General features: G+C 41.4%; 1 protein-coding gene and 1 long non-coding RNA gene across 8 annotated transcripts in view; one reads left to right on the forward strand and one right to left on the reverse strand.

Moving 5' to 3' along the window:
• BMPER (BMP binding endothelial regulator) overlaps window positions 1–21,532 on the reverse strand; it is a 159,241-nt gene extending 137,709 nt beyond the window's left edge. For 2 of the 7 annotated variants that reach the window (XM_072033261.1, XM_038174730.2), the window contains exons 1-2: window positions 18,831–19,346; window positions 17,932–18,017 (exon numbers count right to left, since the gene is read on the reverse strand). In XM_072033261.1, the coding sequence (XP_071889362.1) occupies window positions 17,932–18,017; window positions 18,831–18,951 (207 nt within the window). In that variant the 5' untranslated portion in view covers window positions 18,952–19,346. Of the gene's footprint in view, window positions 1–17,931; window positions 18,018–18,830; window positions 19,347–19,877; window positions 20,098–21,410 lie in introns of those variants that run through there. The other 5 variants (XM_027451419.3, XM_027451418.3, XM_038174729.2 and 2 more) reach the window with 5 other exon arrangements.
• On the forward strand, window positions 19,439–20,151 carry LOC113842730 (uncharacterized). Its single transcript, XR_003495379.3, has 2 exons — window positions 19,439–19,571; window positions 19,797–20,151. It is a non-coding gene; the product is annotated as an uncharacterized lncRNA (long non-coding RNA).
• Window positions 21,533–25,357: the final 3,825 nt, after the last annotated feature.

A 25,357-nucleotide genomic window follows, 5' to 3' on the forward strand; every position in this document is an offset into this window, starting at 1 on the left:
CCTCGTATTTTTACCTTCTATCAAAGACCCCTGCACAAAATAACCCAGTCTGGTGACAAAATATATCAAACTAACGGCCTTAAACTCATGTGGTACAGTTAAATAAAATGCCAACATGAAAAGAAAAAGAAAAAAAAAAAAAAAAACACTAAAAATAAATCTGAATATTTGGCAGGGATCTTAGAGAGAACGAGTGCCAAACCACAGCTTGGAAACCGCAGCCAACTTTCTACACGGTTCCCCACTGGGCTCCAGCCGGCTCACAGCAGCCACCAGGAGGATGGCTCTTTTCAACCTGGATTTGGCTTGGAGGAAAAAAATCAGGAATCCACTTCATTTCTTCAGGGCTACAGCCGTCAACAGTATTGCGAGCCCACAACTTGCCTGTCAGCTGTGGAAGACCTCACAGATGTAGATTCTCAGGGGGCTTGATTTCCAATGCAAAATCCGCCCCCCCCCCCCCCCCCAAACACACACACACTTTTTTATGTAAATGCATTTCTGATATCCTGAGAATATTGAGTATTTATGCTGGATAGGAAAAATGATGCTTAAATTGTCATTTAACCAAAAAAGCCTATACGGAGAGAGATTGTAAAAGCCACAAGGACAGATTTGATAGAAGTATGAACTATCATTAATGGATAATCCTGAAAACATTCATTTTTGACCATTATTCATCACAGTACCTCTATGATGCTCATTAGTAACTCTCACTAAGTCCTCCTCCCTGAGTAGCTCAGATTGTCCTGAAGTTCCTGCAAGAAGTCTGTGGGATCGTCCTCCAAAACAATAAAAATTTTCAAACAATGGCAAAAGCTACCCCCAGGGAATTTGGGATGCAGCTTTCAGATGTGCACATATGACCTTGTGAGAAAAAAAAGAGCCATTTAAAATGAATGAGGCTGGTGCACTCAAGCCCCTTAGGCAACATCCCCACTGAGAGGTGCAGGACAGGCTGAAGCACAAGTTGAAGCACTCTGCACACCACCACCCACACTGCTGGCTCTCTTCCAGATATTGCACACAGCCAGGGCATCCTCACAAGCATCCACAAAGCCATGCTCACTCCATATGAGCCACAGGAGCAAGGGTTTGGACTAGCTCTGGCCAATGGCTCTTTCCCTCAGCAAAACTGGGGAGCACAGGCTCCAAGCTGCATGTCTGCACCCATGCTTACAGGCAGACAGCCCCCAAGTTGGGCCAGCCCAAACTCGAGAACAGGCTCAGACACGTGCATAACTCATGGTCTAGACAAATCCTGAGGCACTTTCTGAAAACGCTACCCCTTCTCCTTCGGTACTCTTGACAGGAACTTCATGTCTAGGCCGATTTGCAAACTTCCCTATAACTGGTGGAGCTGATGCAAGCAGGCAATCCCTGCTAAGTGCTGCGGGCCTGCTGTCTGCAGTGACTGTTTCTCTTCCTGAGTAGGAACTGTATGCTTAGGCCTCAAGGAGGAGACACCACTTCCCAAGGAGAGAGGTTTGCAGACATTTCAGACCACTGTCAAGGGAGGGCAGAAAAAGGATTCATTTCCCTTGTTCTCCTCCGATTATCTGTTTTTCTTTTCCTTGCAAAAAAAAATGTTATGGGTACAATAACAAAAATGGTTCATCACACTAAATGTTCCTTTAAATTCAAGGTGGAAAAGATATTCCCCTATGCGGCCATTTTCTGCAAAACAATACAGGTCTCTTTGTTTACTCACATAAACCCACAAACACCAAGGCACATACATTTCACCATAGAGAGACAGAAATCCTATTAATTTTAAGCATATCTTTAATTTTAATGGTACAATTCACAACAGTGCAGCCAAACATATGTTTTAGTACTTCCAGCATCAAGGCCTTGCCCTTGGTACAACACAACCAAGACTTCAGCACGAATTGCATTAGACAGATGCAAATGACAGTATTTCATCAGGAACAAAATACATGAGTTCAACCCAAAGAGCCCCTTTTTCCTTTACTGTGCAGTGCACATGGTAGCCTCCAATTCACTCCCTCATCCCTGTAATCTCTAATTTTTGTCCTCCCTGCTTGGGAGGAGGCTGCAGCTCTCGGTGGTGGTATCAGCCACCGCCTCCTGAATTCAAGCTCTCCCCACTCCCTAGGAAATGGGATTAAAGCGAAGGCCCTGCTGAAAGATGACACCAAATTTCACCTCAAATGGGTATTCCCCACCACTGTGAGGAACACATTAGTATGTGCAAGTCATTCAGGACACATCACTCACAACCCCTTACAGACTGAACAGATACTTTTTTCAGTGTGTTTAATGATGTTTACCAGCATGAGGAAAGTGACCTCTGTGGCCTGCTTCAGTCCTGATCTCCCCTGACAGCAGCCTGCTGCACTGTTATGTGGTGAAAGGAAGACGCTCTTCTCCTACACTCGTTTGTGTTAGCACAACTGCAGAGACTGCAGCTGGGATCAGGGTCCTGTAACATCAGACATCGCCTCAGCACATGATAGGAGCAGATCTCTGCTCCAGAGCTTATCAACAAAGTAGACGCAGCCAAACAAAATGACCATAACTGCACATTAAGTCAGAAAGCCAGAACAGGATCCAGACCTCTTAGCTCTCCACCTCCCCATCTCCACCTCCACTTTAAGTGTCACCAGCATTACATTTCTTTAACTACACAGCTAAAGGCAAAACTTCATGAGACAACAGAATAGTGTATGAGTGTCTTCTAGCAATAAAAGACAAGGTCTTCAGAAATTCCCAGCAGTTTGTATTGCAGTCCAAAAAACTACCCATAGTTATCCAGGGTCACATTCTGAGGTGTTCTGGTTGGGGACCACACTTTTGCAGTTCATGAGATTTGTGCATTTAGAATTCACGTCTTTTCCCCTTTCCTTCATTTTCAACAACTGAAAAAAAAAAAAAAAAAAAAAAAGTGGTTTTGTTCTGTCCTGTCTGAAAAATTAACATTAACTTAGTCCCATCAATACAGCCTCCCGTCAAGGTGCTTCTTTTTTTTATTTTTTTTTAAACTATTTCCATTCCAGTTATACAGACAATTCTCATTTAATTTTCCAACAAATTTGTTGCCAATGAGATAAATGCAAAATGATGGAAATTGGAAAAAAAAAAAAAAGAAAGGCATCAAAATATGAATCCATCCATTCAGAATTACTGTTTTTGGATGAGTTCACAACATCTATTATAGGTCAAATACTGATTGATGGTAATTTCTCTTCTATTGATGTAAATTAAATCTTAATTTGGCCTTCATTTAAAATTTAACTTAAATAAATTTGATTTAAATTAAATAACTTTAAATTTAATTTAAATAAAATTTAAATTAAAAAAATATTTTATTTATGCATAGTAGAAATTACTTCGTCACATTTTGATGGGTTAAACCTACAAATATATGCTGTCCAAACAATAGTTACCTGTCATTGTGTCATTATTGCCTTCTGTGTCTGACATCTACTTACTCAGACTTTACACTGGAGACTGAGATAGAGGAAAATACACTGGTTTTGAGTTTGAGCCTGCTCTGAAAACTTTGAACAAAGCAGCCCTTGAGGCCACGTACTTCTTAAAGAGTTTAAAAAGCCCTATGGGCCTCCTAACTTACTCTGCAACAAGTCATATCCCATGAAGAAACTCACTTCTGTACAACACAAAAACAGGCTAGATTAAAGAAAAGGGAAGGAAAAAAAGCAAGGTCCCCTGCTGCTCTGTCTGGCCAGAATCATGTCTTTTACTGCCCATATCCTCTAAAGGAACGATGCTCTCATGATATATTACCCTAATATATCACCAAGTGACAGTTTTCTCATGATACTGTATCCTCAAAGATGTGATGCATGCCAGAACAGCAGCAACACGAGATCTCAGCTGGAGGGGGTGGGGTGGGGGGGTAGGAGTGGAGGAGCAGGATTTTTTATTTTCTTCCATATTTTCAATCTACAATTTATTTCTTAATTTTATTTTGCTGGAAAATAATAATATAAATAAATAAATAAATAAATAAATCCCTGCCAATCCCAGCTTCATAATCCAATGGACTGTTAGAAGCCTCACACTAATAGAGCTTTTAAACTGGAAAGCACACACAAAAAAAAAAAAAAAAAAAAAAAAAGAAAAGAAAAGAAAACAACAACAAAAAAGGTTATTCAGGGAGCAAGAGCATTTTGTGGCCAGGACTGTCTGAAGGGGGCAAGAGCTTTCAGGGTCTTTTCATGCTGCCTCCAGATCACAGGGGCTCACTCCTCTTTGCTGCAACTGCTCTGTACTACTGATATGTGGGGAGCGTCTTCATCCAGTTGGTGCCAGTGCAAGAAGGCTGAGGCCATGGGAAAACTTGGTCAGAAAAAGATATGCCACAATGATGTTTTATGTGACACATCTCATTTCTGCAAGTCTTCCTTAGGTCCACTCAGATTCCTGATGGATGCAAAGCTTTACTGCTATAAGAAAGAGTGTGGAATACACTGTTGGTCAAAATACTTCCCTTTGTTTTGACCAACCACCTTGCCAAATCAGGTTTAGATTTTGACTTTCAAAGATTCAGCCAACACTGTAGCTACTAGGAGAAAAGCACGTTTGGACTTGTGAACTGAGCAAAAGTGATATGGAAGTCATTGGGAGGAAACGAAAAGCCAAAGCTGTCAAAGTCACTTTCGCAGTCCTTTAGTTGACTTTGACCATATTTTGTGGCCTGGCCTTTGCTGCTTTTGGGCGAGATGTAGCAGCCCTTATTCACAGCACTGCTCACTCAGCCACATGACAATACCATTGCAGTCAATGAAACCACCCATGCGAGTTCAGAGGTTTGAGCTGAGCTCTTCTGCACAGACACATGCACAGAGCCCTATGTACTGGGTAGGCCCAGTTAATTATGCGGTTATTTTTACATGTGTCTATGGAAAGAAGTTTGCTGTCCAAAGTAAGAAACTAATATTGCACAACCACTTTCTGCTTGAAAAATCCAGTGGTTAAAACATGTTTTTGCATAATCTTTGCCTTGCAGGGACAGTTCTCACTTCTGAAATTTGAATTCCCTTCTTTCTGTTTTGCACATGTACAAACAAACAGATTCGGGAATGTTCAAAGCTGGTGAATCTTGACTATAACAATACATTGAATAGGAGCAATGCACACAGATTTTTCTCAGCCTGTGTCCCCTTCACTCCTTCCTCTACCCTTGCACTGCTGGAAGTAAAAAAAAAATAAAAATAAAACCAACAACAAATAAAAAAACTGTTTCTGACAAGTAAATGGAGCTGACATTAGAGCATAACTATAAGGTGAATAGGGTATGCGCAAGCCATTTGTCATCTTGACAAAGTGATTTTCAGTCACCAGTGGGACACTTTAAAGACATCTGAACAGTTGGCCTTGACCACCAGCATTTCTTACGGTTTATAAGGGGCCCTGTGGGACCCAGAACATAACCTGCTTTTGGAAGCAACTCCCGCAGTGGTACCTCTTGATGTAAAGGCAGTGTGATATATCAGGTGCCATTAAGATCTTTGCTAGCTGATTATATTTACATAAGTATGGAGTGCAGATAGCATCGTGTTAACCCAATTAATGAGACTCAAATGTCAGGGAAGGGATTATGCCTAGCCAGAGTGCTAGAAAGGCAGCCACAGATGATTTAATTGTGTGGAACAGCCCTGTTCCCTTTGAAAAGCAAGAGCTCAGGCAGGAGCACTACTACCCAGGCAGCCAGGAGGAAAACCACAGGAGAGGAGGAAAGATGGTCCAAAATCCAAAGGTTTCACACCTTTAGCATAAGCAGGACTCTTTATGATGAGAGACTTAAGTGCCATGTAAAAATAAGAACACAGGGCTAAACTGAAGAAAACTGAAAAGTATCCTCCTGAGGTCTTAGAAACGTTTTATTAACTGAACTGTGCCTTACTCTGCAATAAGAGAAGGTCCTCATCACCAAGTCACAGCCTGATCTGCAATGGAACAGGAATAACATTTCATTACTTCACTACAAGTTGTTTTTCTCCCACAGTCTCAAACTACTCAACTGTACAACATAAGAGGAGATGCTGCTGTTATCCATGAGTGACTGCAGAGCAATGAAACCTGAATGCCAAAGAATGGGGTACTTGGCCCCAAAATGGAGAAAAGCTCAGGGTACAGCCTTACACTCAGTACTTCCCATCAGTTCTCTGCTCAGCATGATGGCTGTAAGAAACCCCTCTTCTGAGTTGTCTTCTCAGTGGAGGAGACAAGATAGTTAGCATGGGTTGCTTGGGCCAATAGCCCAGTCTAAGCAGTAGCCAGTGAGTTAACCGAAATCTAATGATAACACTGTTTCATGGGCATGGCCACAAGCTGTCCACAGAAACACAATAGTAATATTAAGTTTCCAGAAGATGCTTAAAATCCATTTACACCTCTGGTTCCAGAGTCATACATAGCTTTCTTGGAGTCATGTCACATCCATGGACTCAACTAAAGCTCTGTCTCACCAGTAGTCTGTGTGCTGTTTTTGTGCTGTATGAAGGAGGCAATGCCCAACAAAGCCTGGAGCTACCTAATCATCTCTCCATCTCGCTGCTTTCCAGTGAACCTCCCTTTTGTTGTAGATGATTTGCTTTCTTTTTCCCTTTTTGGCTCCTACCTTTTTATGTTTCCATATGTGGACTGGTTTAATTATGCCAAGAAACCTGATAATATCAAAGATAGTCATTCTATACTAAAATAATTATATACAATTCTAGGCACAGAAAACACACCCTTCTTGTAACAACATGTACATAAAACCACTCTAATTTCTTACTACCATGTCCTACAACTCTATTCATTTATTTAAAAAAAAAAAAAAAATCCACTACAGATTGATTTGGGGGTCAAAGAGTTTTTGCTTGAGGATTAAGGAAGTTGCCAAGTTAAATTTGACATACACAGATATTTTTCCAGAAGCTATACAAATTCTATGCTTCTTCTATTTCCTCATCACTTTCATGTCGGACAAGCTCTGGTTCAGTATCAGTGCATTATGCTACATCTTAAATATCCACATCAGCAAGTTTCTCCAGAAACGCTTAATGCTTTTAGACCGTAGGCCTTGGCCATACTTATGTTAAAGAGGTTTCTTGCACTGCTGCACTGACAACATTTTAATGCATAATTTTAATTGTCCAGCCTTCTTTTACTCACAGCTTTTGCAAAAAATCCATCCATCGACCCTTGGTTTACAGACTAAAAACTTCCATGCTTTGCATTCTGCCTGCCAACATCATTTTATTCATTTGTTTTAATCAAAAGCATTTGCCAGATTGAATCACCAATCCACCTAACCCAATCAACTGCTCCAGCTCTCCCTAGAGCTGAGTATTTGGGGGGTAAAATGCCAAATGTGAAAATGATCAGCTGTGCACTGCCATATGCAGAAGAAAATATTATCTGTGAAAAGCAAATGATCAGCAGTCTCCCTGTACTAGTACAGCCAGTTGCCCTTACCAGCATTCTGGGTCCCATATTCAACTAACAGCCCTACCTAATGCCTAGCCACATTGCCCAGTTCCTTCCTGCCCCAATGATTCCCAAGCAGCACAATCTGGTAGTGCTTCACTAAATGGCACCACCAAACCATAACCATCATGGGGCCTTCAGTGCTCTGGTTTATCAGCTCCTCTCTCCCACACTATCCCTCAACCGCACACAACCACTCAGACAGAAAAGGAGTAGACAACCTCAGGACGTTCAAGGTCTGTTATTCTTCAGCCACTGAGAACTCTTAAGACAAACCAGAAAAACAGATGTCAATGTGTCATTCTTGCTGGCCACCAGAATAAATTCTGGTGGTTCCAAATTCTCGGACAGATCCAATTCCCATTGAAGCCACTTAACATAATTTAATATGAAGTTGCCAGGAACTGTTAAAAAAAACACACAACTTTTAACCAATATGCTGTCAGAAGTTTCATCTTCCTGGATGGGGCTCTAGGACACATCAGTTTGCATCCTCCTGGACCTACATGTAAATGTCCAATGAACAGGAAACTTCAACATTGCAGGCTGGGTTTGATGAATACACAAGGCAGTGCCACCACCATGCAACTGGCTGCAAACACTTCATGGGAAGTAGACCTGCTCTACAGTGAAATAGAGTATAACTGTGTCTATGCAACTCTAAGGTAGAATTAATAAAACCTGATGCAATCTTTAACACTGAAACTTTGCAAATAGGTTTATTTTAAACAGAGACTCTGAAAAATTGGGGTCTCAGTTGGTCCATGAAAATACCAGATTGTTTTCATCCTTTTTCTAAGTGGCATTCTATCACACATCCATCCTTTTTGCTAACAAGAACAAATAGACTTCCAACTCCAATGCTATTTAACATTAATGCCTTTTTCTGTAGCACTTTATGGCACAAATATATAATGCCTCCCTCTCTAAAATCTCAAAGAAAAAATACAAAAATTAAAACCACAGACAGGAGGTTGATGCATGGAACAAATGAGGAAATGAATATAGTAACACCTGAAGAGGATGAAAATCATAGCACATGAAGGCATATTATCTTTTTTTTTTTTTCAGTGAGATAGCAGTATGCATTCCTATTTTAACAACCTATTTCCCATTTTGGAGCACTGTGTAAAGTAAGTGGATTCCAGAAACTGGGGAAAACTGGGGGAAAGATGGAGGGAAAAAGAAGTCTCACAAATAGATGGGAAGAACAGACAAAAAGTCCAGGTCTCAGAAAGCACACAAGGTCAGCTCCTGAGGATGGCAAGAAGGGATGGGGTCCATGCTATACTCAGAGACAGGGCTCAGCTCTTGATACAGCTGGATGCAAAATGATGCACAAAGCTAGATCTGACAAATGGTTAGACTAGGAACTTTTCAGCTGCAACTTAATGCATGTGATGAAGAGGCCAAGAGGCCTCAGAGGAAGTAATTACAGCAGTTATTAGGTACAAAATGAGCAAGTACCGGTATGATAGTCATTTTAATAGTAGTATTACAGGTAAAAGCTTTTATACAATATTGTTTTTTTCTTCACAATGGCCTTTTATTTGACCATAAGCTCAATATAAAAAGGTTGCATTTTCATTTGATTTTTTGGTTGTTGCTTAATATTTTTCTTCCCTCAAAAATTTCTATTAAAACATGATGGGAAAATAAAACCAGACATTTTGTGGGGAAAAAATATCTATTTTTATATACCAGCACAAAGCAGAACACCAGAAATGCTGACATTGTGAACCATTCACTTACAGGACTATAATTCTTAAAAAGACCGTTAACAACTCAATGGAAGAAACTTGAAAGCTAATAAAAACTATATACAGGTAACTGTATGCTTTTAAAATGGCATTTTGACATTGGACCAGCTCTTTAATAATGTTTTTCTTATTGGCGATAAAAAAGTGCTTTAACTTAGGCTGATCCATTTTGCACTTATTGTAGACACATTCCAAAGACATTTGCAACTTATATTACATTTTTCCATTTAGTTTATGGCATTTTTGTGCCCTTCATACTTTTCCCCATATTATTTATACATTTTAAATATGTTCTTTTGTGTTTGAGCTCTCTGATCCATTAATTACACCAAAGAGAATCTCATTTCCATACTTGATATATTGGATCTTCATCATCGCTGCAGTGACATATCACCAGCGCTCTTCCAGGAGTGTTTTGCCAAGACCTATAATCAGTTCAGCACTATGTGCATATATATGTTTGCTCAATGCAGCTGACTCTATGTCAGAAATGTGCAAGTAGTGAACTCCTTGCTAGGCCATGTGGTCTGAAAACAACATGAAATAACTTCAAGCCTGCAGATTTCCAGAAAGACTTAATCACAAGCTGTCACATATGACTGTGTATCCAAAATAAATGTCACGAGAAAGCATAACAAGCTGAGGGCATACACACCTATGTAGGAATATGCAAATTTCACCCACAACAACAAGTGTTTTGAGAGGTTTTACTTTGGAGTAGCTCTGGCCTGTTCTTCTGACTGGGCATCCAGTAGCAGTTGGAGCCCCTGTTGCAGCTCAGTTTCATAGAAATCACAGAAATGCTGGATGGATGGGACCACTGGGCCAGGCAGGAGAAGTGGGGCTGAGGGCAGCACAGTGCTTTGATCTGAAAGAAATCCTGCCTGCACACTCTGAGACCACTCTGGGATGTGAAGCGATGTGCAGCAAGTGGACTTCAAAAGGGACGCAGATGGCACAGACACATTACACAGCTATAAAATCCATATTAATTCATTCCTCAGAAGTGAAAATTACGTGGAGATGTTTCACATGGTACTACTTGGTCAGGGTGGCTGTATCTGTATATAGGACTACCCTGACTTGAACATTGCCTCAACACCATTCATGTAAACCTAGAGGATCAAGCCAGAGTCACCATTTTCTACCATCAGTAGTTTATGTCTCATTCTCAGACCAAAGCCTCATCTTACACACAGGCGTCACATTAATTTAGAACTGAATCTACATGAGTCATCCTTTAGGAGACCCTACCAAAACTGTCATCTCCAGAACAGATAATTATCCTGCTCAGGCTCTTGATTCAATTCACTTTGCGCTTGCAAAACAAGCTTCATATACACATATTGTTCCTTGATCTCTCTGAGAAAGTACATATGGGACAGCCAGTTGCACCAGACATAGAGTTTTACCTGTTGTGTTTGTTTGTTTGTTTTTGTTTGTTTGTTTGTTTGTTTTCTGAGCTTATTTTGTGGTTGTTCTGTTTGTTTGTTTTTGTTGTTGTTTTTCCCCTCCTCCTTTAAGAGATGGCATATTCATCTGTATCTTTTTTTTTTTTTAATTGGATAAAAACTAATAAAGCTTTCATCATGCTGGGGCATGTTTGGTGTTCCAGGAACCCTTTAAAAACCAATCAAAACAAAACTCTCTTTTGCAGTAGTATGGGGTTGAAAACTACCAGCACACTACTGTATCTTAGGCTTCTTTGTCTCTTTGTTTGTTATTTTTGTGGGTGAAGAGAAAGCTGATTATATTATGCAGTAATAAAGACCAAGAATATTTAAATTGAAAGAAGATGCAGTCTTGGTAGATTCTGTAGTTGATGTATGTAAACTATTGAAATTATATTAAATAGGTATGAAAGAATTGTTTGATGATTTATTTTTTTTTTAATATGCACTACTCCACTAAAAGTCATCTGGGCTGCATTATACCTTGATGCAACAACAATTGAATCCTGATGTACGAAAACACTGCCATCTTCACTGAACATGTGTCAAACACTTGCTCTCAGGCTAGTTATGCATTTTCAGCTTGTGTATTGTGCCACAGAAATCAGCTATGTTATAGGTAAAGAATCCCAGCAAATTTAGTAGTTTTCTTGTTTTAGCCTGTAATGAGGAGTTGGGTGTTTTAGGGGGTAGAAGGAGGACTAGGACAGAGGTTCTTTCTTCTATTTTTCGTTTTGTTGCACTTGGTTTCACTACCCAGTTGGTTCAAGCTAGGTAGAACACTACATCTTATAATGACAAATTTAACTTTTTTTTTTTTTTATGAGCAAATGTCAAATTCTACATTGCACATTTGGATTTAAAAGCGGAAATTTAAACTACAGAATGATGTTTCTAGCTGAATAAAACTTATGCCAAGCAAAACTCTGATTTCTTGTTTTCTGAGCTCCTGTCTCCAAACTTTTCTCAGGTTTCCAACACTTGGTTACACTTTCTGGCTTACATTTATTTCCTTCTGTTCTGGATTTTGGTGATAAAAGGTTGAGACATATGATTACCACTCCTCAGGTGCAGTTGGCAAGTTTGAGGTGCAGGCATGAGGGAAAGGGGAAAGGGAAAACGGGGGGGGGGGAATGGCACTATTTTAAATGTGGTTTGTCAAGATCACCACTGGCTTTTATCAGCTGTTTCTTTACACAACTCACTTTGTTCTAAAGTATTTAGGAAGAAAGAGAAAAAAAAAAAAAAAAAAAAAGACTTTCTCTCCACAGAAAGAATACACTGAAGATAAAACTGGTCATTCTCTTGACAAAATAAGAATGATTTTCTGCCAAATTGAGATAAGCTCTTGCAATGTGCAGGACACCATTACCTAAGGTGTACTTATCTATTTCCTTGCAGTTCCTGGCTTCTCACCTATCACTTTCAGCTGGCATTTTTGATCCATTCATTTTAAAACTACATCCACCACTGGCCAATGAACAGGTTATTCTTGGATCACTGCTTCCTTCTGGCAAAATATTCAGGGTTCATGCAGATGATGATACATGAGCACGAAATGGCACAGCTCTCCTCACCACCACCTATGATCATTGTCATTGCTGAGCTCATCTCACCTTCAAAACACTCCGCACTCAGAAGCTTAATTCAGGCTAAGTCAATTCTGTGGGGTTTTTACATTTTCATCCTGTAATTATATACAGGTTCTCATTTCACCTATTTCCGATGGACTATAGCATTTTTATGTCTTTTCCAAGTGTATGTTGACGTATATATTTCTTGAAAGAAAATGCTATAATATCAGGTGTGAGACTACTTCTATTTTGGGTTTTAGATACCTCCCAGCCAAAAAGCTGTACCAACAAAAACTCTACTGCATTTGGTCATTTACTGTGCTGTACCAAAGTTGAACTTAAAATATTCCATGCCTATTTTATATGCTCACACACATATAAAAGAAATGTAATCAAATGTTCCCCCGATTCTCCATTAATAGCATTTTCCCCCTGACATTTCAAAATCCTCAGTATTTATCTGCACTACAAAAAGTCCAAAACTTACAAAAATGTGGTAAATTTTCACATTTATAAAGTTCATTTTCTATTAGCACAAATTCACTTAGGCCTCTGCTACCCTCAGCATAATACTTTCACATCAGAAATATAAAGATCTGCATCTGCACGAAGAGTTTGGTTTCCCCAAACTGTGGAAGGTGTATAAAAAGCTCCTATGGATTGATATAAACACATTTTTCCACAGATGTGTGAGAATATTTTAGATGAGAATTTTTGCATTAGGTAGTCTAGTTATAATCCCTTGCAGTCTTAAAGCATTTAATAGCAGGAATAAAATAATCTATTACTCAAACTCAATCAATGTAATTCTATTTTGAATGCTATCAAGATTATATGTTTTTACCTATAATTCTCATGCCAAGTCAGACAGATTCTTTAAAACCCAGACCTTTTCATTCAACTTCATAACCCACAGTTTCACTACTTTGATTTTCTAAAACCAGCAGGACATGAGATTTTCTAACTACTGACCACTAAGCATAAAATAACTTCACAATCACATGTTCTCTAACATTCATTTTTTCCTACTGTCAAGGACCACATAATTATATGAAATAATAGTTCCCATCTTTTTTTTTCTCTTTGGCAAAAATATTTTTTTCTTCAGAGAGTTGGTTTGCATAGTCCTTGTCTCTGCTTGTTACATCCAGCATTTCATTTCCATTGTCCACCTACCCTTGATACAGATCTTGCTGCAGCTTACAGGAATCTTTTCCATCCCTGCATCTGAGAAGTCCTGAGCGTAGTTGCAATGGGCCAGTCTACCATGGTATACTACAGTGGCACTTCACAAGCAGGACTGCCTGAACTCTTTATATGGCATAACATCAAAACAACAATTTTCCAACAAAACTTCCATGTGTCCATTATAACCCTTAGCTCTAAGTATCAAGGATGCCAGCACTTTCTCCAGCTTCTTTGTGTAAGAGTGTATAACATGAACACACAAGAAAACAGGTACTTCCAGTTGCCTTCAGCCTGCTTTGTGCTTTTCCAGTATCTCAAACCCTATGGAAAGCCAGGTGATGCAATAGCTTTCCAGAGACAATGTATCTCCTCAGAGGTGCAGAACCACAGACATTCAAAGTGGAAGCGGGCACAAGACCAAAGGCACACTAGCTCTAGTAAAGACATAAATCACAGTTCTCAAAACCTCTGGATCAAAAAGCCAACTTTAATTTGCTTTTGCTCATCCACATCTTAGAACAAGTTCAGGAGAGCAGATGCCAAAAACCTGGTACAAAAAAATGGGCACAGCCTGCCCATTGTCAGACAGACGAAAAGAAAATTAATGTGTTAATACTGTGATTATACCACCCACACCCACTCATAAAGTGCAAGTGCATGAAGTGAAAGGGGATGGTTTTGTACCCAAGCCATTAGAGCAGGAGTTAGGAGACCTGAGCTTTCATCACAGTCCTATAAGAAATTCCTTGTGGATAAACCACAATCTCTGAGTTTGATGTTTTTCTACACACACACACACACACACACAGAAAAAAGCCACTTCTTGCAGACAGCTGTAATTAATGATCATTTCTTTAGAGACCAAATTCATCCATGTTTATTAAGTGCTTAGTTGGACAGCAATATAACAGCAGTAAAGTGTAATTGTAAAAGCTCATATTGGAACTTTTGCTTTATGGATGTTTAAAATGACCATTTTTATGAGCATTATGACCATAAAAGCAAAGACATATAATTTATAACATAGGGATCTCCAGATTTTGATCTTGTCAAAACTTACCATAACAAGTAATCACACTCAATAGGCAAAAGCTGAAAGAACTTTATCAGCCTTAACTAAGAGGTAAAAGCTTGCAATGATCTTATTAGTTCTCATCTTTCCTACAAGAAAATATTTCTATGTCCTGCGGCTTCGTAACAGTTTGACTGAGGGGTCACAGGATATTAGTCTGATTTCTTCTATATCACTAACTACAGATTCTCTTCCAATTACTTCTGTGCAAAATTGCATAGTCGTAACCAAAACATACTTCTGATCTTATCATCACTTGAAAGCATCACAAAATGAAAAGTTTAGTATTAAACGTAGTGGCTTGTTCTGCTGATCTTTCTCACATACAGAGCTTCAGTGTACATACACACACGCTCTTAATCTTACCTCTTTCTTTATATTAAGGGCAAGCACCAGTGTTGTTCTGCACAATCCACATTTCAGTTTGAGAAGTGGGGATGTCCAAAACCAAGTTATTGCATGGTGGTTTCAGTGCTTTTTTTTTATTAGAAAAGCATTACCTCTACTTTAGAAGTGAATTATTTACTATGTGCTGCACACAAAATCTCCAGCACATTTTCCACTCCGAAATCCCGTACCACCACAACTTCTCTTTCCACACGTTACAGCACATGCTCATGAGTGAACTTGTCTCATTTGATAACTAGACGGCTGCCTGTAGAAGATCCCCACCAGTGTTCCTTTTGTATTCAAGGTTCAGGGTTTTTTGCTACCAATAGCTCTCTAACAGGACCTACAAGCTTTCGTAAAGCAGCACCCTCAGAAGACAGCATCTGTTCTACCTGTTATGTTCTTGTTCATGTTCCCACCATGAAAATCAGTCCACTTGGTCTCCACTAATCAATGAGAATAGGCAACTTTTCATTTTGGTCTTTCTACCAAGGCTTCTCAATGGTATATAAGGAATTACATTTGCAATTGCACTTTACAGACTTTGTTGAGTTATGGCAACTTATTCATAACCTAAGAGCTTCCAGTTTTTACCACAGTTGCTTTTAGAGTCTTACAACTTCCTTTGCCCTCCCAACTAATTTCGCCTATTAAGAGAAACTGAGCTGAAGACTGCTTTGCTCATGCTGCTTCTCTCTTTCTCCCTTGCTAGGATGCACCCCTGTGCTCTACAGACCACAACCTGCAGGGTCAGTTCTGCAAAACTCTTGATGATTAGGTTCTAGCATTTCAGTTCAGTCTTCTCTCATTTCTGAGATGGCAAAGAACCGAAAGGACGATATTTAGATACTCCTTTTCTTCTCAGAGCCATTCAGATTTCCATAACTAGTGTAGTTCTTTAAAACAGCTTGCAGTTATGGAAAGGTATCACCACAAGAGGAGACCTGTCATCATACAATCCAGTTTTTCAGTTATTTTCTTTATTGTTGTGTTTAAGACAAGTGCCCTTTGTAGAATTTTCTGTCCCTTCTTGGGCAGCAATAGCTTTCTTCCCAGAACAGCTGATTAAGTTCTCTTTTTAGTTGCTTGCTTCTTACAATATGGATATCCATCAGGTTTGCCCTTGTAGAGGATGATCGGTCTTACAGAGAAAGTTCCCCACTGAATGACTGTTAAACAATCAATATTTCTAGTTGGGTGGAAGGAAACCTGGTTCGCTTTTCCCTCCTGCTCACAAATCACCACATTAATTCTTTTCTTTCTGCTCTCCCCAGTCCTATAAAATCAATCTTTTCCCTTGTGGCAGGCCTGAACAAAGGTTTCAGCAACCAGCTGTCTAATAAACAATTGCTTCGGATGCTGCACAGTGTTAAAGTCAGTATCCCCACACCAATTTCCTTCTCCTCTGCCAGGTCTCCCTGCTTCTAACTCAAGAAAGAGAGATCACATTTATCCTTTGGCAGAAAAAAAATAGAGTGTATCCAATGCAGGTAACTGCAGTAACTCATTATGCATCCATATTCCTAACAGAATGTGGTATCTTTCTTGTGTTGAAGGGAACCAAATACCCTCACTTGCCATTTCCCTAAAGCATCCTCTACAAACCACAAAGATTTAGAGTTCTTACATCCAATGTTTTTTGCACTTCTTCATATTTGTGCACTAAAAGGGTGCTCATTGATTTAATAAGCCAAGGTCTAGAGAGATCTATAAATATAAGAATTTTACCCTAATGTATTATTGCCCTGATGCCCAAGACTGAACTTCTGCTCCTTCACAGATAAATTGCTTCCTCACTGGTTAACACCAGCTTCCATTAGCAAGAGTGGTGGCAGACATATTTGGGAAGGTGATCCATGATAAAACACAGCTTCATGTCTTTTTTTGTTTTCCCTTTGATTTCTCTACTCACCACATCCCACGCTCCTCCTTTCCCCACCCGGCTCTACTCAGAAGAATCAATAACTTATTCTTTATCACTGTTAGCTAAAAAGTTATCATTGGGCCTCACTTAAAATCTACAGAAGTCAGTGCGGTGACATGCATCAAACACAGCAGGCTTAAGATTACAATTGCCAAAATTGCCTTCTAAAATGCAGTCTGAAACAATTTGTTAAGTCTCTTACAGGCTTATAATTATGTTGGCTAATGATAATTTTACTTATAGCAGTAATAGAAGTGGGGGGTTCTCGATGTTTCAGTCCTAAAGTACAAAAGATTCTGTACATTGAGTTACTCTGTAACTTCCCAAATGTAAAATATAGTGCTTGCTGGTCTATACTTCTCTTTGCATCCAACAGCAAGTGAATGCTTATGGCTTTCTCTTAACTATGTTGTGCAAAGTTTTATTTAGAACAACTATTTTTCAATAACTCCTAAGTGTTGACTTGTCCAGCTGAATTGCTCCCAAAATGCTTAACTGTGATGCAAAGTTAAAAGGAAAGGGAATGTTTCTCCCCAAAACATGTCCAACATTATTAACCACTGCATTCCCAGCACAATAGCCAGTGCCATCCTGAGAATAAAAAATCCTGAGATGCTTTTTGATAAAAGCATCACCTGTTCTTTCACTGTCTGCATTACAGCACGTATAGCCATGTTGTATCCTTCACCTTGCGTGCCTGTGCCAGCTCCTCAGCTGTTGGCGTGCAAAACCAAGCACGTGGCAGCTGCAGGCAGCAGCATTTCCTAACCCTACCTTTCACCCTCTTTTCTGAGCTACACCTGAAGGTTTCTGCGCCTGCCTCTGACTTTGTGAGAACAGTTCTCACTCTGAATTCACGCAATATATGCAACGTCACAATGTCATATTAAAGTCACATATAACTTCGTGCCTGAGAGTTTTAACATCAAAGAAACGATTGCCAGATCATGGATTGGATTACTTTCCATTAGCTCAGTGATGTGATAACCTCGTGTTACATAAAGGCCACAAAGGTACCTGAGATTTGATTATGTAAAATATTCCCCTCTTTGTGCAGTTACTTTTAGTACAGGCCTGAATGTTCTTATTATCTGAAATCCAAACTTACCAGGCAAACACACATTATACAAGGGTTGTCTGTGATAAATGGTATCTGTAGAATTTCCCCTTCATTTTCACATTTTGCAACAGATCCTGAAAGAGAAACAAAAATTAAAAAATATTGACGTATCTCAATTCCCCCATCTGGTTTTGGATGCTGTTCTTGTTGCTCTCATTTAACCCCTGCTCCATTCCTGGCCTTCAACTTTAAATTCTGTCTCAATTTGCCCACTTGAAATAATCAAGGATGCTAAGCATTTCCCTAAGATTCCAAAGGGAACTGGGAAATGACTGGCCTTTTACTGGCGCACAAACCCAGACTCTCTTTGTGCGCCAGTTACAGCAAAGAAGGACGCTTTTTCTCTTCTCAGATGACGTGTGGAGAATAACGAGTACTCCATGCAAAGCAGGCTACTTCTATAATGATAGATCCAGAGCTCATTGAAATCAGTAGAAAGCTGTCCATTACACTCCAAGGACTTGGATCCAGAGCTCATTGCAAGCACTAAACCAAGCATCCTCCTAATGCGTGACAGCCAATTGGCGAGCGAGTCAAAATTAGCAGGCTGACTGTCAAATGGAATCAAATTAGAAATCCCTTTATGGCCCTAGAGCTGATTAGCCGGTATTGTGTCATGTTGGAATCGCTTCTCGAAATCTAACATCTAGCACTAGGAATTGATTTAGCGTTTCCCTGCATGCCCCAGATATCAATAAAATATAACACGGGGGTAGAGAGGGGGATACAAAGCGGGGGAGAGGGAGGGGGAGCACAGCTCCTCCGTTCATTCACCTGCCCCGAACCATGCGGTGACACCCGCAGCCCCCCGGTCCCCCCCGTCCCCCCAGGGACCCGAAGGCGCGTGGCTGAAGCAGGTGGGCTCCGCGTCCCCTGCGCCCCCTTACCTGTGAGCAGGGAGGAGGCCGGCGCCCCGGGGAGGCAGAGGGCTCCCAGGAGGACGGCGGCGGCGGCCGGGACGAGGCTGGGTGCTGTCGCCACCCGGTCCCCGCCGAGCCTGGGCATCATCGTCCCGGGCTGGGGTGCCGCCGCCTCCGGGACGCGCCGTCGGGTGGCGGAGCCCGGCCGTCCCCGGAGTGGCCGCCCCAGCACCGACCGGGAAAAGGGGGCGAAAGGGGGTCGCGGGGGGGCGTCGGGGGGTAGGAAGGGAGACGCCGGCCCGCCGGGGAGTCCCACCCCGCGGCGGCACCGGGGGAGGGGACTACGGGTGCGGGGAAAGCAGCTGTCAGCGCCTGCCCCTCGGCCCCGCACCCCCTCTTTCCATCACCCCCCTCCCCTGCCCGCATCCCTTCTTATACCTTCCTCTCCCCATAGTCCCTCCTCCGGCACCCCCCGGCCCCCATGCCGCCCTCCCCCCCGGCGCACACCCGCACGGACGGGCTGCCAGCCCCAGACCCCGCTCCCCTGCCGGCAGATGCCCGGCCACTCCCTCCCCGGCCCCGCCGAGCACCGCCCGGGCCGGCCGCGCCGTCGGGGCGAGCAGAGGAGGAGGAGGAGGAGGAGGAGGAGGAGGAGGAGAAGGAGGAGGAGGAGGAAGGAGGAGGAGGAGGAGAAGGGAAGGTAACGGGGGGCCAAGAGGGGAGGAAGCTCGGATCCTCCGGCGGGTCCGGTGCTAAGCGCAAAGCCAGGTACCTCCGGCGGGCTTGTGGCGATGCCATTTGGGCAGGGGAGAGGAGGAGGAGGAGGAAGAGAAGGAGGAGGAGGGACGGGCAGCGCCGCGGCTGGGATCTGCTCCCCAGCTCTCCGCGCCGCCGGCCCGGCCGCGGAGCTCCCTTCTCCCCTCCCTCCCTCCTTCCTTCCCTCCTTCCTTCTCTCCCTCCCCACCGCCTATGCTGCCCCCTCTCCCTCCGCAGCACACCCTCGGGGCTGCCTCCCAAGGGGCTCCCCCCGCCCGGCCCCGCTCCCTCCCCACCGCCGCCTCCTCCCAGCCGAACCTGCCCGCCAAGCCCAGCCGTCCCCAGCTCCATGGAGCCTTCAGGGTCCCTCCGGTGACATTTCCCACCCGCACGGCCGCTTTCCGCTGCTTCAGGGTCGTTTTGGCACGCAGTTTCTCCGCGCGCATCCCAGCGCCGGGCCGGTGCGGCACGGCTGGCCCCGCTGCTGTCACACACCAGCCCGCCTCGCCGCTCCTCTTCCTTCCACGGCGATGGTTCGCTGGGGGAAAGGAGCGTTCCCAGAAATAAACCAGGCTGATGACAAGCTGAAAAATGCTCTCAGAGTCGTACGCGTTCTTGTGTGCTTGCTTTGGGCTGGGAATGTGAACTGCTGTTTCAAAAGAGCTTGCAGTAGTGGCAAATCAGGTGCAGGCGGGACAGGACTACTTTTGCTTTAAATACGTTTTGCATCCCAGTCAGATGCAAGGCAATTAGGTTCGCCTGTTCGTTTTAAGAACTAAGCCCAAAAGACCTCTGGAAGCCTGCATCGTTGTTCTAAAATGTGAGATACGCACACCTCATTTCCAAGACCTACCATCATCCACCTTTATGGTAGGAAGCCAAAGTCCTTAAATAGCTACAACTGCCTATAATAGGGACTACAGAAAAAGTGATATTGGTAAAGTAGTAGAAATCACTAGCAAAATCCTCTCTATCAAAAAAGACTAAATATTTTATTTTTGTAATTTTTTTTCCCCGCCTTAATCTGTACAGGTAGCTGCATAGGCAGATAGGATAATTTAGCGGCAATTAAAGGAAACACATGCACAAAAAAAGGGGGTGGTGGGGAAGAGAGCATTTGCATTCTACAAAAATATAATTGGGATCACTGCATGAATATAATGCATGTGACCTGAATATATGTGTATGTATACATATTATGTTATTTCTGGTAAATGATTCATGATTCTCTTTCATTTACACAAAGATGAGCCTGTGGAGGTACATATTACATTCTACTGCAGACGAGATTTTCACTTGTCCACATGTTTTTTGTTTGTTTTTTTCACTATTGGAAAGATGTACTGAATCTATTGGCAAACTGGCCTTTTCTTGCTTCTCTATCTGTAATCAGTGGTTACATTTCCCTTTTGTAATTCCAGTGCACCCACAGACCTCCTAGAGCAACAGCCATTGCTACCCTAATAATTTCTGAAGTGACAACTACCACAGGAAAGTACTTATATCATTGTGTGCATTGAGTCTTCTCTTTGTGATGGTCTCAAATTCATTAAATATTAATGTCACCCGGTGTGAGAAACATATAAATCATGAGGACATCAAATAACAATTCAGGCTTCCAAATAACAGCAGGGAACTTGCTAAAATACTCTGCAAACACAGTAAGTTTAATCTCTTTTAACAAATGAAGACAAGAGGTGACAGCAACTGAACTGCACACTCAAATCATGCTATAACTCACCAGTTAACAAGAGCGTGTAATGAAACCATACCAAAGGCAGGGCAGTTACAAAGCAATGCACACAGATCTGCTACAGCATCTCCAATGCACTGATTCAGCCTAAAACTTACCTCTGAAACAACGTCTGTGAGATGAAAGTATGGTGAGTGCTCCATGGGGTGAGCTCACTGCCATTCTTTGGGCTTGCATCAGTATCTGGGGGAGGAATTTGCCCTTTTCTTCATTTCTTGGAACACCTGCTGAAATGGCAGCCTAAGCTGTGACATACCATGTCTATACGACACTTCACATGCTGTTGGGTGTCCAGCAGAAGAGCCTGCTGAGGACTCATGCTGCCTCTGAATCTCTTGGAGCCTTGGTTCCCCATCTCCCCCTCTCACTAGGGGAGAGGGGAAATGCTCACAGTTAGGAACAACCTCTGGTTCTCCCTGGTGTTGAGAATGGTGACACACCTCTGGGAAAAATCACTCTCTAGTTGAAATCTCTCATAAGGTGAAGCCCAGCAGGGAAGGGAAACATGGCCTTGCAATCCTCCCACCTTAGTGTCACCCATTCAGGGCTACAGGTACAGGCTTTGTCTCAGCTCTTTACCTCTCCCTTAACCTTTCTGAAAAGTCTGTCTTACCAGAGGTCTGAATCCTTTCTGGTCATAATGCTGCATTAAGAAAAGTTTCAAGGGTTTGTTTTTTATTTCCTTTTGCATCCCTATTTGAATGAGTACTTATTTAAATATATATATATGTGTGTATATTCAGAGCTGTGGTAACTTTTAGCAAAACCAGGGGGTCACACTGAAAGCTGTGTCCTGCTATTGGATATGCACAGAGACTTCTGTTATAACTGCTAGCATAAAATAAAATTGTGTCATTGAAAATCTTACCTCCTTTGCGTAAGCATCACATAGTATCGCTTCTTATTGAGGGGGTATGTTCATTCCTTTGTTTACTGGCCAACCTGGCTTCATTCAGCTTGATGGAGTGTTTGATGTCCACAAATATCTAGTTCATGTCATTTGGCTCTTTCTCCAGTGACACTTTCCATGGTTAATAATGTTAGCCATTAGCTGATGATAACAAAAGTTCAACTTAGCACCCACCTAAAATGAAGAAAGAAAAATAAATAAATAAATAAATAAATCTACAGTTAATAACAGTGAAGAAGATAGCAATCTCATTCATGTCTTTCTTCATGATCATCTGTTTTACTGGCAAATCAAAATAGCTAGAAGACCCATTATTTATTAACTAGAGAACTCTTCCAGAACTGAGGGGATGCACTGAATCATTAGAATTCACAAATATTTCCTTTTGCTCAGGAAATTCACTGTTCTAGGTCTTGAGCTTAGGCGGTCCTAAGGGTCCTTTCCCATGCAAGAAAGTATGCAATAAACATGCTACATAGGAATGTGTATATTTTGGTACAGGTAATGTCCCTTTTTATTATTTTTATGTTGTTATGCATTATTTTGATGCAATTTCTTAGTATCTATGAGACTTCTCAAAATATAGCATTCTTCACCTCTGAAAAATGCTATATTGAAGTCTACACTGAATATCTGTGTTTGTAAGGCAATGCATACACAGTGAAGGTGGTTTGCACATCACATTGAGTTTACCCCTTTCTGTTGTTACTATACTCTTACTAAACATAAGTATTCTCGATCCAATAACTTACACTATCAAAGTAAATGGAGCTGTGGAAGTGATAAGGTTCAACCCTACCAATTCTTGCTGAGAGACCTTTAATTTGGGGAAGTATTTTATTACACAGCAACTGGGAATCTTGGTAGTAACTCAAAGAATCACAATGTGGATGTTACCCTTTCATGTGGGAGAATGGAGGGGAGTTACTCTACTGTTCACCATCCAGTTGTCTTCACTACTGCCTTTCAAATGCTCATGTTATTGGTCATTCATTTCTGTGCTTAATCATTTTTAAAGTTGAGTATCTACCGGTGTGAACAAACATTATTTCTTGCATAGCCACTTCTCCTCCACGAGATAATAAAACTTGAGACTGGCCTAAGTATACTAAAGAGGTGTTCCTGACAAGCCCCCTTACTGCAAAATAACCAGAAACCAAAATGGATGTAAATGAGGGCTGGAGACCACATTAAGAGATTTTAAAACTGTGACCGGATTAAAAATGACATATGGCCAAAGTCCTTAAATAAAAGAAAACTACAAGAAAGTATCTAAAAGTTACAGTGAGACTTACTTGAATAAATGTTTATAAATTTTATCAAACAACCCATCATTTTGACAGTTTTCCATAAACTCCTGGAACATGCAAAGCATTTAATTTATTTGTGGCAAGATAAAGATAATGAGTAACATTTTAAAAGTTTATTAACATAGAATGTCCTGGCATGGTCAAACTTGCATACTTCTATTGTTTAACTTATGTTTTCTAAGAACTGAAAAAGTTAGCCTTACAAAAAGGAGTTTCTAATTACAAAAGTCTTCAAAATCATCCTCATCATCTGCACTTGTAGGAATGCAAACCGAATGAACAGAGCACAAATTAAACTGGACATAAATGCCACCAGTACATCAAACCATAAACAACAACAACAAAACTTAAAGAAAAAAAATCCTTGATTGCTACACAGAGAAGAAAATATCACTCTAATTATGGAGAAAATAGGTCATTGTAGTCTTTTATCACGTATGCTAAAAACAAACCCAAAAAGTACATGATGACAGAAATGGTGATATAGTCTTAACTATGGAAGACCCAGCAGAAGCTATTAAATAGGCTATAGGCCAAGCAAACAGAATAAACTGGCACATGCTTTCATGCCTTTTTGTTACTTCACTGATGTAAATACAGTTTGTCTTCCAGAGATAATAAAAAAATATTTTGTGTGAGTTATGTGTTTTCCTGTTAGGTTACCCTTGAACATCTGCTGTGCCCAATAAAGGATAAGAGCTAATGAAATCACAGAGAGTGACATGCATGTGGTATTCTTTTGCTTTGAATGTGAGAGAAATTAAAACCTGTGTTTTGCCCAGCTACTTTCCTAGCTCATGACTGCAAGAAATGAGCACTCATGAAACACGTACAATGGCAGAGTGATGACTGCAGATGAAGATGGAGCTTCCGTACACTACAAACAGCCACCCTGCATGCTCCAAAACCCTTGGTCCCACCCCCCAACACATAAAAAAAGGCTTGCTTATTCTTACATGAGGTTTTTCACTCCAGCCAGAATACAGTTCAAAAACAGAGGCCTCTACCAAACACAGAAAGGCAAAGGTTCATATTTTTGCAAAAAGCCAGGTTTCCAACTGCATGTATCCTGTAAGTTCATCACTTCTCCCAACAAAACCCTCCCAAGGGAGCTTTCATGTTGCTCAGCTCTTCCTGCTGCTGTTCTTGTTTTGTGGCAGAATTTCTCCCTGGGCTTTTCTAAATGACAAATAAAGGCTTAAAAACTCGGAGGTGACACTTGAGGAGCGAACGTAAGATGTCAAGTTAGAGCCTCCTCTTGTTCACGTGGGTGCCCTGATTCACACTCATATGAGTGAGAGAAGACTAAGAGCCATTAATTTTAAGTCATCTATAATAAAAAGGTTATAGCTTGTCGACAACGGCAGGCAAAAGGCAAGCTGTTGTGTGGGGGGATTGCTGGCAGATGGCAGTGTTGGGAGAGCAGATCTCCGCAGCGTGCAGCCGCAGAGCAGGGAGGAGATGGAGCAGCTTCCACAACTAACCTGAACCACAGATCTGTTTACAGCGATCTAATCCATATGTGCTAATATCTTGCTCCTACACGAGCGAAACGCTCTCTTGGGTTGTTCTCAGAATGTACATCCATCTGGTGTTGGATGCACAGGGCATTCGCTTTTACTGTCCCTGCAACTAGTACAACATACCTTATTCCATCTGGAAGCAAAACAAAAGAGCATTACAAAGAACCCTTCATCATAGTTATTTTCCAGATACAATGCTTAAGCAATTTAAGAATTACTTTTTCTTTTCTTTTAAGAAAACTGGCTGTGCAACGTCACAGCTGCTAGTAAGAAATTCTCCTTTTTTTTTCTTCTTGGTTTCT

Source organism: Anas platyrhynchos, chromosome 2 (genome assembly GCF_047663525.1).
Source record: "Anas platyrhynchos isolate ZD024472 breed Pekin duck chromosome 2, IASCAAS_PekinDuck_T2T, whole genome shotgun sequence".
Lineage (NCBI taxonomy): Eukaryota > Metazoa > Chordata > Aves > Anseriformes > Anatidae > Anas > Anas platyrhynchos.